Source organism: Canis aureus, chromosome 16 (assembly GCF_053574225.1).
Source record: "Canis aureus isolate CA01 chromosome 16, VMU_Caureus_v.1.0, whole genome shotgun sequence".
In the NCBI taxonomy this organism is placed as follows: domain Eukaryota; kingdom Metazoa; phylum Chordata; class Mammalia; order Carnivora; family Canidae; genus Canis; species Canis aureus.
Window position 1 is genome coordinate 19,799,646 of NC_135626.1, and position 15,961 is coordinate 19,815,606.

Here is a 15,961-nt window from a genome sequence, read left to right on the forward strand (position 1 = left end):
TGCTGGAGCTGCAGTGGCGGGTTGGGGGATCCCAGCCCCAGGTAAGCCCATCCTCTCTCTCTGGACCTGGGGGCACTGGCATCCACAAGTCAGCCCCTTAGTCTTCTGCTACCCGTGGGGAAGACCCAGCTAGGCCTTGAGCAGGCCTGTTGTCACTCTTCCTGAGCAGAGGGCTGGCTGGGCTTATGATGAGGGATTTCATCCCCAGCCCCACCACACACCCATCTCACCCCCTAGCCTGCTCAGCCTCACCCAGACAGCATCCTGGCTTCTCTCCTGCCCCAGGCTTGGTGTGTGCCCACCCCCCACCCCTCCCACCCAGTACCTTCCCTGCAGTGGGGTTCCACGTGTGCCTGCTGGTGCCTGGCTGCGAGGGAAGCTGGGATGTGCCCGTTCAAGCTATTTTTACCCAGCCCTGTCCCCACAGAGCTGTTCTTTGGCTCTGAGTTACTGCCTGGGAAGTGGAGCCACTGCCAGGCCTGGGGGTGGATGAGCCAGAGCCTCAGAGCCTGCTGGACTCCCTTGCCCAGGCAGTCTCATCCTAACACTTATTAGATGGCCCTGGTGGGGAGAAAAGAGGCACCTGCATCTCTGGAACTTGCAAACTTCAGGCTTCCAGAAGTTCAACCCACCCAACCTCCACCTGATGTGTCACTGGGGGTCAAAGGGATAGGGTCCCGGGGCCTGGATAGAGGCCACTGGGCCTAGAGACACCCCTGGTTGTCTTCTCTCAACAGTGAAGACAATAATAGCTCAGATTTATTGACCATTTTCTATGTGTGCTTAGAATGTGTACGAACTTGTTTCCTGATGACATTTAACTCCCTTCTGCAGATGGGGAAACTGAGGCATGGGGGATCCAGTAAACCTAAGGTTGCAAAGCTGAGTGGTGGAGCTGGGATTTGAACCCAGTCAGTCCATCTCCAGAGCTTGCTCTCAACACAGCTCTGCCCCACCTCCTCTCTGCCATGTTCCCAGCATCTGTGAGGTGTGAGGCCCTGTTCTATGTAGGTTCTCTGTGGCAGTCTTGCCAGTGGGTATTTCCATCCCTGTTTTTAGATGAAGCCTAGAAGTTGAACAACTCCTCCAGGGTTGCATGGTGGCCTGTGAGCAAGCCAGATGGGCACCTGGGCCTCGGGGTTGCCACAGTGGGCTCCTCCCAGCTCCCCGTTCTGCGGGGTAGTTTGCTTCCACAGATACCTGCCAATCACCTGCCATGTGCTCCCCACAGTGCCGACTGTTGGGGTTTCAGATGCAGACATCTCCAGCGTTACCCCTTTAGGGTGGTCCTCCTCCCCCTTCTCCTCCTCCTCCTCCTCCTCCTCCTCCTTCTTCTTCTTCTTTTTTGAGATTTTATTTATTTATTTATTTGAGACACAGAGAAAGAGACATAGGCAAAGGGAGAAGCAGGCTCCTCAAGGGGAGCCCAGTGCAGGACTTCATCCCTGGACCCGGGATCACGCCCTGAACCAAAGGCAGGTGCTCAACCACTGAGCCATCCAGGCGCCCCTAGGGTATTCCTTCTCTCAGGGAATGTGCAAGTGGGGTCCCTTGGAGTCCGTGCTCTCGCTGCCATGAAAATGAAATAGGTGGTATGTGTGACTTGGAGGTGGCATCCCACTAGGGCCAGGTGATGGGGAGGACCAAATAAAGTCATCGTGTCTGAACCCTGCCACACCCCCTCTGGGCATGTGGACAGAGGGACATGGTTGGCCCCTCTGATATTGGGATGCCCTCTCCTACCATGGGTATTGCTTTTTTTTTTTTAACCAGCTTTTGAATTCGGCTTGTGCCAGCTTCCTACAGAGGAAGGGTGACTGTGGAGCCCGCTGGTGGGTAAAGGCACTCTCACTGGAGAGGTGCTCCCACAGGCAGGCTGTGTGCCTCTGGGCTCCCTCTTCTAGCCAGGGCCAGCTGCATCCAGTCCAGCTGGAGACAGGGTAGGGGTGAGGAGAGGGGACACTGGTGATACAGGCCTGCCCTGCCAGAGTAGCTGGATAGGGCCTGTTTTCTCAGCCTCAGCCCTCGATCTCTCTAGAAAACCTTGGTCTTGGATACTTCCCCAGGCCCAGCCTCTTGAGTAGGGCATACTTCCTAGTCTCCAAACCAATGAATAGTAGCCTTCTAGCACCTTCCAGCAGCTGCTGTGCTTTGCCTCCCTTCCTGAGGTGTTTGGGATCAGAGCAGGCCATCCTCACTTCCACAGCACCCCTCCCAGGCCTGGTGCTATGCCCTTCCCTTTACCAGAGGGCCCAGAAGAATGGAGCAGGGATAGCAGGGCCACTTCTCTCCAGGACAAATGCCAAACCAGTACTGTCCCAGGCCAACCAGGGCATATAGTTACTTACAGCTGTTTTGATATTATTTGAATTTAGGGGGAAAACTACTAAAAATGGTTTTGAAGTTATAAAAATTTTAACTTGCTTTGGGTAAACAACAGTGTGTTGAATGGAAAGATGTTAATGTGGGAAGGCAGCTGATCTTAAGAGAAAAGGCTGTATGTTGAGAGTGAGTGAGTGTGTGTGTGTGTGTGTGTGTGTGTGTGTGTAGCAAGGGGGCGGTGCATGTCCAGAGCCTGGCTCTACGTGTGCGCAGGGCGCTGGGTAGCAGGGAAGTTCCAGGCCAGTCCCTGCCCACCCTGAGCCCCATCTTCCCCACATGTCAGACTAGGACTGTGACTCCTTCATCGCTGCCCCGTACACGTCTTCTGGCTCTCCCGGGGCTGGTGTCAGAGCTGGATGGGGATATGTGTGGGAGACAGACCGGCTGCTGTGACAATCATGAAGGACCAGGCACATGTGGACTCTGCTCAGTCAGAGCCATGGCTGAACCAGGCCATTCTTTTCTTTTGGTCCAGCTGTCAGAAGTGGGTATGTTGCTCTGGGGCATCAGGTGAGATGGGGTCATGGTCCCCACCTGCATATAGTGAGTTGGGTGTCTCTGGGCATCATGCCCGGCAAAAACTGGGCCTCTATGTCTCAGTCTCCAAGGAGACAAACATGAATCAGACACAGCCCAGGCCGGACACCCGGGGAGCATGGTTACTGGTCGCTCCTTGGTGCCCTGCTTGCCTCCTGCAAACTTGTAGGTGGGGGTGGGCAGCAGCCTCCTCAGGACCCCGTGCTGGCCAAGCTTTGAGGAGAGCATAGGAACTGGTGGCTCACGGTCCAGTCCCACCCTGCCACCAACTCCTGTGTAGCCCCAGGCAAGTCACCTCACCTACGGGGTGCGGGGGTGGGGGGAAGGAGACCCAACTGATGGGGCTTTGAGAACCCGAAGTGGCCAAGGACTCCTATAAGCCACAAGGCGGGCATTCCTAGCAAGTGCTAGCCCTGCCCTTGTGGCTGAGAAGGCAAAAAGCTTGCAGAGGAAGGAACAGAGCACATGCGTTGCCCGGCCAGGTGCCCTGCTCTCCTGGGTGGGCTGTCTCCCTCCTGCCTGGTTTCTCCAGGGTCCGCGCACTGGCCCGGGCAGCTTCCCGGCGCGGGTGGGAAGCGGGCAGCAGGGACAGAATGCCCAGGCTTCATACTTCCTAATATGTTCCTGTGATGCACAATCTTCTCGTTGTCACCATGAGATTGAAAATCCCATGAAGTGTGGGTCGCATCACTGATAAATGGAACCAAGCAGGGGGCGGGTGGAGGTAGGTGGCCCTCCGCCTGCTGGCCAGGCTTCTGGCGGGCTACTTTCTGAGCCTCGATTCCCTGGTTCATTAACTGGGGAGAAGGATCGCTGTTCTGAAGCGGTCGTAAGCCCGGAGAAGATTCTGCACGGACTCTCAGCTCTGTCTCCAGAACTGGGCTGCAGCTTCGGGCTTGCAGAGGAAGAGCTTGCCCAGGGTGCAGGGTCCTGTGAGGTTGGGAGCCATGTGGGGCGGATGAGCGGCCTCGAGGTGGAAAGCGCTGTGCGAACACTGGGAGTGGTTTTAATTACCCGGCCCCTGGGCCTCAAGTCGGGGCGCCTGGCTGCCTGGTGCCGACTTGCCAATCCAGCCAGCGCTCGGCCGAGTCGTGGCACGGCAGGAGCCAAGCCCACTAACTGCCAGGAAGTCTTGGTGGGGAGGGAGCCCCAGGAGGGCTGCCTGCCCCCCACCAGCAGCGGGGACTGCACCCTTCCAGGTGGGCCCAGCCAGGCCTGTCGCTGACCACCTTCCCTGGATGTCCCTGGTCCGGTCCTTGTCTGAGGCGCCTGGAGGCTCTTCACAGGCTTTGTTCTGTTGCCCGTCTTGCAGTCCTGGGGCTGCAGGAACCCCCTGTCGTGGAAGGCTCTACTAGCCCTCGCCAGGGAGCACCCCAAAGAGCCTGGGGAAAGGCTTCTCATCTTGGACAGGTGCAGGTGGAAGCCCCAAGAAGTGGTTTGTCAGGAGCTGCCTCTCAGACGAGGTAAACTCTGAATCAGGCCAGAGCCCTTAACCTGTCAGGTGGTCTCAGCAAAAAGGCCAAGCAAACATTTGTCCCGAACTGACGTGGTGGGCCGTGTGCTGGGCACTGGGGACCCACCCCAAGCTCAGAATCGAAGGACCTCGTGTCCTCCTCTCCAGCATGGCTGTGAGGGGCACAGCAGACTGTCCCTCCCGGGCTGGCACCGTGTCTTGTGGCCAGGATTGATTGGTTGAGGTCCTCCCCGGAGACTCCGTGATCCCGTTAGTCCATCGTCCCTCTCAACTTACCGAGGAGGGAACTGCGGTTCACAGAGGTTATTTGACAGGCCTCGAATCACGGAGGGAGATTCTGTGCTAGGGGATATCCCCATACCCTGCTGCATCCAGCTCTGCTCTGTCGGGGTCGTCATTCCTGGTGGCCATCTGTTACGGCTCTGCCCTTAGCTCAGTCACGGAGCCATTCGGCTGCCTGTGCAGACTGTGACGCAGACCCTGACAAGCTGTCCAGGTGCCTTGAGCGACATAGCTGGCCTGCCTGTGGCCCTTCTCCATGGATGGCTGTCCCAGGGTTCTGGCTATGTGAGGCTCTCATGAGACAGTCATTGTGAGAGATCCAAGACAGGTCACCTGCCAGGTATTGTTACCCTCAAGGTCCTGGGGTCTGGGTTCCCCTGCTCCCCAATCCCTGCTGACATCCTTGAAGTCTGATGAGATGTGCTAAGCCCCGGGGACCCAGCCCCACTCATAGGGTTCCTCTCTGTCTTTCCCAGGGAAGCGAGGTGCCAGGACTTACCTTCGCTGATGGCGAGCTCCTCCCCAGGGGCCCCGGCTTCTTCCCCGAGGACGAGGAGGAGGCTATGACACTGGCCCCCGCTGAAGGCCCCCCAGAGTCAGACACGGACAGCCCGATGGAGAGCACCCAGAGCCTGGAGGGATCGCTTGCCGAAGAGAAGGATGGAGGGCTCGGGGGCCTGTTCCTGCCAGAAGACAAGTGAGTTAAAACTAGTCTGGAGCGCCACATATCAGAAAGTGATGGTCATGGCCACCCCAGAGATTTGGAGAGGGTGGGAGAGGGGGTGTCAGTTTGACCATATGAAATTGTCAATTTTTAATCATTTTTTTGACCTTAAAAATATAATTTCCTATACATTTTCTCAGTGCAGGGCTTCTCAGACTCCAGGGCCTCTGGGAGTCCAGCTGTTCTCAGTGGGAGCAGTCTGTGAGTGATACTATGACCAGCCACCAAGGACAGCTGGTCAGGGACCACAGACCTGTTGACCCTCTGGCTCACCATTTTGCCACTTGGTCATTCACATTGTGTTTTGGGGACCCATCACCAAGAGGCACCCAGCAGGGCTGGCTTGTAGTAAAATGTGTAGGAGAAAGAGCTGAGGGGTATGATGAATTCTACCCAAGGCTCTAAGGAACTGAGGACAAATAAGTAAGTTTAAAAACGAAACAAAACACAGGGTGGAGGTACCAGGAGGGTCCTCTCTTGTGCCCTATCATCAACACTCTGATTTTCAGATAGAGACTGGGAACCCTCAAGGGCACAGTTTGAGAATTACTGCCTTAACTGGTTCCCTGCTTCTTGCCACCTGGCCCGGTGGCCCAGCTGGGAGTGTGGAGGCTTAGTAGTTCAGAAAAACCATCATTTATGAGTGACACCATGCAGACATGACCTCACGACAACTAAAGGGAAGATCTGTTTTGGCAGGTGATGAGCTATGCTTCCTTCTCAGGCTGCAGGCCGGGTCAGCCAGCCCCTGATACGGTCACAGGTCATACCGCAGGGGCCCCCGAGAGAGGCCTAGGCTCTCTGACCCACATTCTTTGTAGAGAGGCTTTTCTGGACTAGAAGTCCCCTCTGTAAATCAGGAGAAGCGCCTCCTCACCTGGCAGCTCGCTGTTATTTATTTTAAGACTTAATTTCTTGTTAGAGTCCCAGCCAATTAAACAGAATGTGAGAAAGGTAGAAAAGTGGGGAGGATGGAGGGGAATAACCAACGTACTGTAATCCCACCACCCAGACCCCAGCCCTGCCACCACGGAAATATTTTCATGCCCTACTTTTCTTATCCTGTAGACCCCTTTTACTTTCTATAACTTAAGTTTTCACATGTAACTTTTAATTCGTACTAATTTTCCCATAGGATTGCTAGTATTTTTTTTACAGACCTTTCAACATTTCGATAATCCATAATTTGATCATTTTATTTCCTAATCCATGTTATAATTTTGCAACTGTAATTTGATCACTCAATTTGCTAGTATTAGCAATGTAGAATATATAATCTTATATACATAAGTTATTATGATTTATGGTGAGTTAATGCAGGGAAACCATTAGGTGCTAAGCGGTGCTTTGCTGCTCTAGAGAATCATTGGTTTGGATATCTCTCGTGTAGGAACCGTTTCTGTGGCAAAAGGTTTCCCTTAGGATGAGGTCCCCAAAGTGTACTCACCAGGTCAGGAAGCACAAACTCAACTAGGCTTCTGATCTCTGGCACCGACTGACCTCCAGGAAGGCTGGCTGGTCTCGCCAGTACAAGCTGTGAACGAGGCTGCATTAACGGCCGCCTTCTCTCCTCCTCTGACACCCAGGTCCCTGGGCCACGCTCCATCCATGACCACGTCAGACCTCTCCACACACTCCACCACCTCGCTTATCAGCAACGAGGAGCAGTTTGAAGACTATGGGGAGGGGGACGATGTGGACTGTGCCCCCAGCAGCCCCTGCCCCGATGACGAGACCAGGACCAATGTCTACTCAGACCTGGGATCTTCAGTGTCTTCCAGGTGGCCCCGTGGTCTTGAATGGCATTTGGGGTACAAGGAAAAGTGGTGGAACCAACCGAAGCTCATCCTGGGGTGGGGGTTCAGAGGGCGGAGTCCTCAGCTACATGGGTTCTGCTCCAGGGGTTTGGGGGCGCTGCCTCGGCACTCTGGTCGGGGTCTAAAATTTTTTATCTCTCCTCCTATCTTGAGGAAGAATCAGAATTAACCCACGTGGGGGGCTGCAGACTCTGGGGTCTTCATTGTCTTGCTCCCTAGCACCTTGGTGTTGAAGGGTCCTTCCAGGTGACCTACAGACCTAGTCATGACTTACTCTGCCATTAGTTTTCAGCTGCTGTATCTGTGAAATGGGTACTGTTCATTGGCTTATTCTCTGAGGGTTTTGAGGGAGGGAAGATCTGTTGCTGTGTTTCTACTTCATCTGCCCCTAAATGCACGTACAAAAGGTTCACGTGTATTGCAGAATCTTGTAAAACAAGCTCAGCAGGATGGAGTAGGGCACCAGACTGGAGAGCAGGAGGTGATTTCTTTCTCTCTCCTCAATCAGTGCGGGGCAGACCCCAAGGAAAATGCGGCACACCTACAACAGTGAATTGCTGGATGTTTACTGCTCTCAGTGTTGCAAGAAAATCAACCTGCTGAATGACTTGGAAGCCCGGCTGAAAAACCTGAAGGCCAACAGGTGAGTCCCCAGGACCCAGCAGAGGGATGGGAGACCAGGGCTAGGTGGGGCAGGGGGTACCCAGAAGAGGAAGCTGCAGGCGAGGTGGCCCCACTCTGTCGTGGCAAGTGAGAGCACTGTCAGAGTGGGATTGATCCCGGGGAGCTTGCATTTTTCTGCATTGGGAAAATCAAGGTGCTTCTACTCAGGGCCAAGCTGATTACTTGGGGCTTCTACTCAGGGCCCACCTGCAGTGGGTGGGACAAAGCTCCATGGTGTACTCAGGTCTCTTGCAGCCACAGCAGAGTAAGGAGTGTACTGGAGCCCCCTCTGTTCAATGACTGTCCTCTCTCTCTCTCTCTCTCTCTCTCTCTCTCTAGCCCTAACCGGAAGATCTCTAGCACAGCCTTCGGACGGTAAGGCACCCCCTTGGGGGAATGAAGAATCCCACAAGTGCAGGCAGAGCAGCCAGATGAGGTCTACTTCTGAAAAAGAAGTGCCAGGAGCAGTTGGCCTCGCCCAAGCCCCTGGCTGTTTCAGCTTCAGGCAGGCACACCTGGGACACCCAGGGAGACACAGCCCATCTCATGGCTGTGGGGTGGCTCCCTGCTCTCTGGGACTAGCAGCTGTACCAGTGCCTCCCGGGGTTCCTGCTGACTGAGGTTGGGCACGAGGGTGCCCCATTAGAGCTGGTCACTTGGCTCCAGGTTATATCCTGCACAGCTCACTTCCAAGGATCCCACCCTGGATCTCAGGATCCAGCTTCTCCTGTAGGCTGGCCTAGGTCTATGCCCTGGGCCCTGGGAGCTGCTGGCAAGTGCCCAGGCCCTGGCTCAGGAGCAGAACTGGGACAGGACAGCCCGTTGGCAGACACATGGCTGCTGCCTGGCAGGGAGCAGGAAGTGGGAGCCTCTGGAGAATGGTAGCTGGGTTTTGCCTCTAGCAAGAGTTCCCTCGGCCAATGTTGGCCTGTTTGTAGACCCACCCAGCCGGCTGCCCTGCTGAGTCTGGGTGGGCCTCCTTCTCTCTGCCCCTTCCCAGGGTCCCCAGAGATGCAGGAGGAGCTGGTTTGCTGGAGGGGATTGAGTCTTGCTGGGAGGCCTCGAGAGGACCCTCTGCCAGCACTGTGGGGCCAGTCTGTCTTCACTGGGCAGGTTTACAGCTGGAGGGAGGTGGTCGGGGGGTTCATGTGCCCGCTCTGGTCACTGGGTAGTTACTGGCTAGAACACTGGCATGAAGAGGGGTACTGAGCAGCGAGGCAGAGCCGTGATGGATTTGCCATATCTGCCTGGAGGGGTATAGCAGCCCATCTACCATCCTGAACCAGATGATCTCTTAAGTTCAGAGGTCAGGCAACTCTCCTCCCCTGACTGGGTGAGGACAGCCTCCATGGCTGGGTTCCTAGTCCCCTGTCAGTGCATAGCCTGCTCTGGATCCCAATTCCCAGAGGCCGGCCTCTATAGCCCTCCACCCCCCTCAACCCCTTTCAGGCAGCTCATGCATAGCAGCAACTTCAGTAGCAGCGATGGTAGCACCGAGGACCTGTTCCGAGACAGCATTGACTCTTGTGACAATGACATCACCGAGAAGGTGGGTCCTGGCTGGGCAGAGGTGGGGCTTGATGAGTGCATGCCCCTGGGGGTGGTGGGGAGTGTTCCAGCAGCTGTCTGGGGACCTGGGAGACGGAGACCGTCTTTGTCCCAGGAAGTGGGGATGGGTGGCCCTTATAATGTGAGCACACACACCCCTGCCCTTACCACCCTTCATGCACAGACACTTGGAGGGCCTGGCCGTCCGTTCCACAGTTTCTGCTTCTCTGTCCTGTGAGCTCAGAGGCCCCTTGACCCCCACCCCCACCTCTGCCTCCTGCTTGCAGGTGAGCTTCCTGGAAAAAAAGGTGACTGAACTAGAGAATGACAGCCTGACCAACGGAGACCTGAAAAGCAAACTGAAGCAGGAGAACACGCAGCTGGTGCACAGGTTGGGGCTGGGGGGGCTGGCTCGGCGGGGGTGGGGTGGAAGTTGGGGGAGAGCCTGGCTGTGACTGGGGAACAGATGGCAGTCTCTGTTGTAAGGGCCCCTGAGAAAAGCAGGGCGTGGTCACCTACACGTCTTGCCCCTCCTCTCTAGATGCTGGGATGCATCAGCCCCTTGCTACATGGCCCTGCCCATGCAGGATGGCAGGGGGAACTGGTCTCTGGGAACTCAGAAATGGGTTGGAGCTTGACCTTGACCTCCAGGTCTGCAGCACCAGGGCAAGCCTAAAGGCAGGAGTCCCCTATTTCTCTGACTGACAATGATGATAGTCTGACCCCCCTTCTGGGGACAAGCTCTGTAGAGGGAGAGGCTGATGTGAGTCAGGGATTTGCACCTCTGCTAGTGAAAGGGTCCAGGCATTGCTGCCCCTCATTCTGACAGAGGCCCACTGACCACGACTGTGGTGAGGTAGTGTATGTAGAGTGTAGAGGTCCTCACGGGTTGGCATGAAACTCAGTAAACTGATCCCCACCCAGGGTCTGGTCCTCAACGTTATAGGGCCCAAGGATGGGTTCTGTTATGCACCCTAGAAAGTCAGCCTCCTGGAGGGACTATTACCTTGAAATGTGCCCTAGACTGATATGCCAGCTAGGCTGCTAGAAGGACCTGGCCCTTTCCTGGGTCTGGCACACTCTGGGTCACTATCCAAGGACTTGCCTGTTTCTGGAATCAAGGCTCCCATAGCTGAATTACTGGTCAGAGGGGTGGTGGCCAGGCAGGAGAGCAAAAGGAGAAGCCGAGGCCTGAGGACTGCTTCATGCAGCCATGGCAGGGCTTGCCATCCTTCCCTGTGCCTGGCCTGGGAATGCCACCTTCTCGGTGGAGCCCTGCTCCCCTCTGGACCAACCGCCAGGTCCTCCTGGCATGCTTGCCTGGTCCACCTCTCCTTCCATGCTGGGGTGTCCCTAATTCATCTGTTGGTGAAGCTGCTGACCTACAGGCCTGGCGAACATGCTGCCACTTCCCACAGCCCGGCTATTGCTGAGCCAGGGTCTCAGGGCTGAGGGGTCCCGTAGTTGCAGCCAGGGATAGGGCAGGAAGACACCACCCATGAGAGCTGGCCCTGGACTGGCGTGCGCACCCCTCTCCTCAGGGTGCATGAGCTGGAGGAGATGGTGAAAGATCAGGAGACCATGGCTGAGCAGGCCCTGGAGGAGGAGGCACGACGACACCGTGAAGCCTATAGCAAGCTGGAGAGAGAGAAGAGCACGGAGATCGAGCTGCTCAACACCAGGTGGGCCCCTGCCAGGGACGGCCTCCCCGCAGAGCCCTCTGCCCGCGGCTGCACCCTCCACTCCTGGTCCAGGCCTATGGGACAGGCACGGTCCCCATTGTATAGATGGAATGCTGAGCCCGGAGGAAAGCCCTCCGTTCTAACAGTTCTCCTCTTGATCCCTGAGCAGCTGAACACGTTTGCCAGGAAGTATATAACAGAATCATCGTAGTAGCATTGCTCATACTAGGTACACCTGGAAATAACACTCCTGTCTATCAACCAGAGAACAGGTGGAAGAACAGTGGGTCTAATGTCCAGGCTCGGGGCTCCCCCTGCTGTCAGATTCTCCCCAACCCTGAACACTTGGGTGTGTGGACCCTGGGTCCTCGGGACCAAGGTCAATGGAAAAGCAGGGCCTGGTTTCCTTTGGGCTTTTGGGCTGCAGGGATAGCTGTTGGAAGCTGAGGCTGGCAGAGAGAGGAGTATTGGCTTGGGAATCTGGGTTGGTCACCCTTCAGCTCCATGACTTTGGACCTACCGTGTCATTTCCTGGGCCCTACTTTCCCCATCTGTCATCCCTCCCTTCCTGCCCCATTGAGTGACTGTGAGGGCAGGTGAGATGCTGCATATCAGAGTAGTACACACACGTAAAGACCATGAAAAAGTCCCAGGACTGCCCTCACTACAGGCCAGGAAGGCCACCCACAAGCTACCTCTCCCTGGCAGAGAGGACGGCTACCCCTGTGCTCCTGGGGAGCCCAGAGGGCAGTGGAGGTCAGGAGGCCATCGCTCCAGGAAGAAAGTGTTAAGTGCAAAGGAGAGGGAATGTTCTGTAGGAGTCAGTGGAGAAATGACCCTACACTATTCTGGTGCCACTGACAGCCCAGCTCCCCTGCCGTCCCCTCGGGTCACTTAAGGCGACCTGGGTACCTGGGCTGTGTCTCCTCATGGAATCCGTTAGGACAGCATCCTGTGAACACTAACACAGAGGATTATGACCACCAGAACCAGTCCCCGTGGGTGTCAGAGGTGGCTGCCGGGAGAGCCAAGCAAAGAGCCTGGGGGGAGATGCCAGGGAGAGAAAGCAAATATTGTCATTGGTTTACCAGTGTGAGTTCTAATAGGAGGGCCCAGCCACAGGAGCCACAGGAAGACTCTATTTAGCAGGAAAACCTCCCCTCTGTTGTTTGAGGCTCTAAGGATACGTGCAAAAAGAATCCCATGTTCTTATTCACAAATGAATGTTTCCTTTTATCAAAAACATAAGGATGGTGATTCATTGTTTTTACCATTTTGCCTCGGATGACAGGAAGCTCAAAGCTGTGTTACCATCTGGAACAACTATTCATATTCTCTTGGTCTCTCGCTCTCTGTTGCTTTCTGGCATCTTTCCTCCTCCAGGCAGCAGAGGATCGCTGCAGATTGTCTGTCTATTGTAAGATCACCTCCATTGCTGACATTTTTGTCTTTCTCCTTCCCCCGCAGAGTGCAGCAGCTAGAGGAGGAAAATGTGGAGCTCAGAACAACAGTGACCCGGCTCAAGGCACAGACAGAGAAGCTGGATGAGGTGAGAGCAGGTCGCGGCATCTCTCAGACTTGGATCTGGAGCTGAATCCACAGAGAGGCAGTGTTGTCCACAGAGACCCTTAGTTGCTAGTTTCTGGAATTCTAATATTATTGCCCTAGGGGCGCCTTGGTGGCTCAGTAGGTTAAGCATCTGCCTTTAGCTCAGGTCATGATCTTGGGGTCCTGGGATCGAGTCCTGCATCCAGCTCCTTGCTCAGCAGGCAGTCTGCTTCTCCCTCTGCTCCTACAAGTTTTTTTCTCTCTCTCAAATAAATAAATGAAATCATTTAAAAATTGCCTTAAGAACAAAAAGCAATAAAATATGAATAGTAATTTGTCTTCCTAGATTTCTGATTTTCCAAATTTTTCTTATTGTGAATATATTTTCTTATATAATGGAGGAAAACAATAATAAACCAAAGAGAAGGAGGTTAGCTTTCGTTTGGCTGCACCTGATTCAGGTTTCATCTGGCACCGCTGGAGGACTTCAGAGGCCTCACATCTTTTAGCCGTTATTCCCTAGAATCACAAGGGACCTGGCAGCTTCCTTAAGCAGTGACTCAGAGGGCCCCGTCCAGGGGGCTGGCTGGATTCCCAGCCCCACACCGGTCCCGGGGCAGGGTGAGCCTCTCTGGGAGCTCTCCTCCCTGACTCGGTGCCCCCGGTGCCCCCGCCTCCAGGAGCGGCAGCGCATGTCCGACCGGCTGGAGGACACGAGCCTGCGGCTCAAGGATGAGACGGATCTGTACAAGCGCGTGATGGACAAGCTGCGGCAGAACCGCCTTGAGTTCCAGAAGGAGCGGGAGGCGACGCAGGAGGTGGGTCCCCGGGCTGGGCGGTCGGGGGTGGGGGCACCAGGGCTTCATCCCACAGCCCTGCTCCCCCAGCCGTCCCCCAGCCCGCCTCTCTCCCATGCAGCTCATCGAGGACCTGCGGAAGGAGCTGGAGCACCTGCAAATGTTCAAGCTGGACTGCGAGCGGCCGGGCAGGGGTCGCAGCTCGTCCTCTGGCCTGGGCGAGTTCAATACCAGGGCCCGCGAGGTGGAGCTGGAGCATGAGGTCAAGCGGCTCAAGCAGGTAGGCCTCGGAGCCTCGGGCCCCGCAGGACGGGTCTCTGAGGGGCCGGGGGCTGGAGCACCGCCCTCCCACACGCAGTCCCGTCTGCTCCCGTCTGCTCCCATCTGCTCCCGTCTGCTCCCGTCTGCTCCCCTTGACCGGCCTGACCATCGGGGCTGCTCGGCCCTACCTCCCTGCTTGGCAAGGTGGCCTGCCTGCCTCTAGGCCTCCAGGCCGTGTCTGCTGCGAGCCCCAGGGGCTCTCCTTGGAGGCCATGAGAAGAAATAGACACCACTCTGCTGTCCTAGGTGATGGGCTGGCGAATGAGACCCCACCCTGCCCAGCTGCACAGCGCTGTCTCGCTGTGTTGGGTTCTCCCAGAAGCAGATCCCGAGCCCAAGGTTCCATTTCAGATGGTTCCCAGGAGCACTTCCATGACTGGGGAGCAGGATCAGGAGGGGCAGAGACCAAGCGGGGCAGTGATGGCAAGTGGAGCCCCCACTCAGCCTAGCCTGACCCCGGGGGGGCAGGAAACTGCTGTATAGATTATACCCCCGAGCTGGCTTCACCAGCATCCCACAGCAGTCCTAAAACCCCGGCTCTTTCACATTCATGACAGGGCACCCAAAGTCCAAGGTTTGAGCAATTAGGAGACTTTGGGCAAAAGCTAGCCCATGGTGCTGGCACATGGGGTCTGGGCAGGGCACTGTGGGGCCACCCATACTCGGGGGCAAAACTGTCCCTGGAAAGAGTTCTCCCAGAGCAGGATCCTGAACCTAGGTACAGGAGGAGCCCAGAGCCAGCCTGCCAGCCCAGGGACCCCAGAGCATCACTTGTATGGAGCACTGGTGTTGGAAAAGGAGCCACCCAGTGGGTAGGGTCCCCACATGGGACTTCAGGAGCTCCTCTGCTGGCTCACCCACCCTCAAGGAGGAAGGGATGGCCAGGAGCCCTGCCCCTTCTGGAAAGTTAGTGCTCCTGAGTGGGCCTGTAACTCCTCCTCAGGTCCCCAGGACCTCCCGAGACCGAGGCCTTCCCCCTGAGCCTGGTAGAGGCCACATCATTTCTGGGTATCTTGAGCTAGCCAAGACTCACGCCTGAGGGGAGGGTCCTGGTTGGAGTCAGGAGACTGTGAATGCCAAGAAGTGGGTTCTGGTGGGTTCTGGACACTTCTTGGGGCTGACACTGCTTTTGTCCTGTTCCACAGGAGAATCATAAGCTGCGGGATCAGAATGATGACTTGAATGGACAGATCTTGAGCCTCAGCCTCTATGAAGCAAAGAACCTCTTTGCTACCCAGACCAAAGCCCAGTCTCTGGCTGCAGAAATAGACACAGCCTCTCGCGATGAGGTAACGTGCCCACCCGTTCTTGCTCTGGAGCTTGGCCCTTCCTCTGTGAGCCACTTCCTATCCCCATGTGCTGTGATGAGAAGCCCCAGGCTGCCCCAAGTGGAAAAAGCAGACCAGAGCCTGGTTCCTGAGAGTCCCCATCTGTAGCTCCCTGCAGCATGCTGAGCTGTGAGGGAACCTGGCTCTAGGTGGAGTTACATCAGCTCTGATTCCTTGCCTGTGCAGGGAGAAGCATGGGTTTGGGAACAGTGAAGTCTGAGTCTTAGCTCTGCCAGAAACATACCAAACGGCCAGTTGACCAATACGTTTCCATCAACCTCTCCTAGTATAGGAGAGGCTAGAACTCACCTTTCTCCAGCCCACAGGGGGAAAGGCACTAGCATTCTTGAGCACCTGCTTGTAGTATATCTTCTGACACCTCAAAGGCTTTCTGGACACTTCCATGTCACAGATTGGGAAACTAGGACACAGGTCACCCAGCCTGTGGAGAGAGGACCCAGGTCTCCAGAACCAAAGTCCATTCCTTCTTCCCCACCAGGGTGTGGTTATAAAAGATCAGGCCTCCAAAATACCCTGGTTACATTTTAACATGAATCCTAAGAAGTCCCCGAACCCCTTAGTCTGGGCTTGGGATGCAGAGCTAAGAGCTAATCCCTAGTCTCAAAGGGATCAAGCCTGGGGCCAGAGCCAGCTTTTTAGGGACATCCTAAAGGACACGTCAGGATGGACCTGTGCTGGGGGAGTGGCAGGGAGGGGTTAGGAAGGGGCCATTTCAGGTAGAAGAAACAGCTAGAGGTGGCCTGGAGTCCCAGCTTAAGGCCCTGGGACTTTGGATGTCATTTTTTTTTTTAAGATTTTATCTATCTATCTATCTATCTATCTATCTATCTATCTATC

General features: G+C 55.7%; 1 protein-coding gene across 3 annotated transcripts in view; it reads left to right on the top strand.

The window, feature by feature from the left end:
- The window catches only part of RAB11FIP4 (RAB11 family interacting protein 4), a 117,125-nt gene that overhangs the window by 94,901 nt on the left and 6,263 nt on the right, over nt 1–15,961 (top strand). For all 3 annotated transcript variants that reach the window (XM_077852092.1, XM_077852093.1, XM_077852094.1), the window contains 11 exons: nt 5,152–5,372; nt 6,986–7,180; nt 7,725–7,859; nt 8,219–8,254; nt 9,329–9,428; nt 9,715–9,818; nt 10,969–11,109; nt 12,577–12,658; nt 13,338–13,475; nt 13,576–13,734; nt 14,921–15,064. In XM_077852092.1, the coding sequence (XP_077708218.1) occupies nt 5,152–5,372; nt 6,986–7,180; nt 7,725–7,859; nt 8,219–8,254; nt 9,329–9,428; nt 9,715–9,818; nt 10,969–11,109; nt 12,577–12,658; nt 13,338–13,475; nt 13,576–13,734; nt 14,921–15,064 (1,455 nt within the window). The remainder of the gene's footprint in view (nt 1–5,151; nt 5,373–6,985; nt 7,181–7,724; nt 7,860–8,218; nt 8,255–9,328; nt 9,429–9,714; nt 9,819–10,968; nt 11,110–12,576; nt 12,659–13,337; nt 13,476–13,575; nt 13,735–14,920; nt 15,065–15,961) is intronic.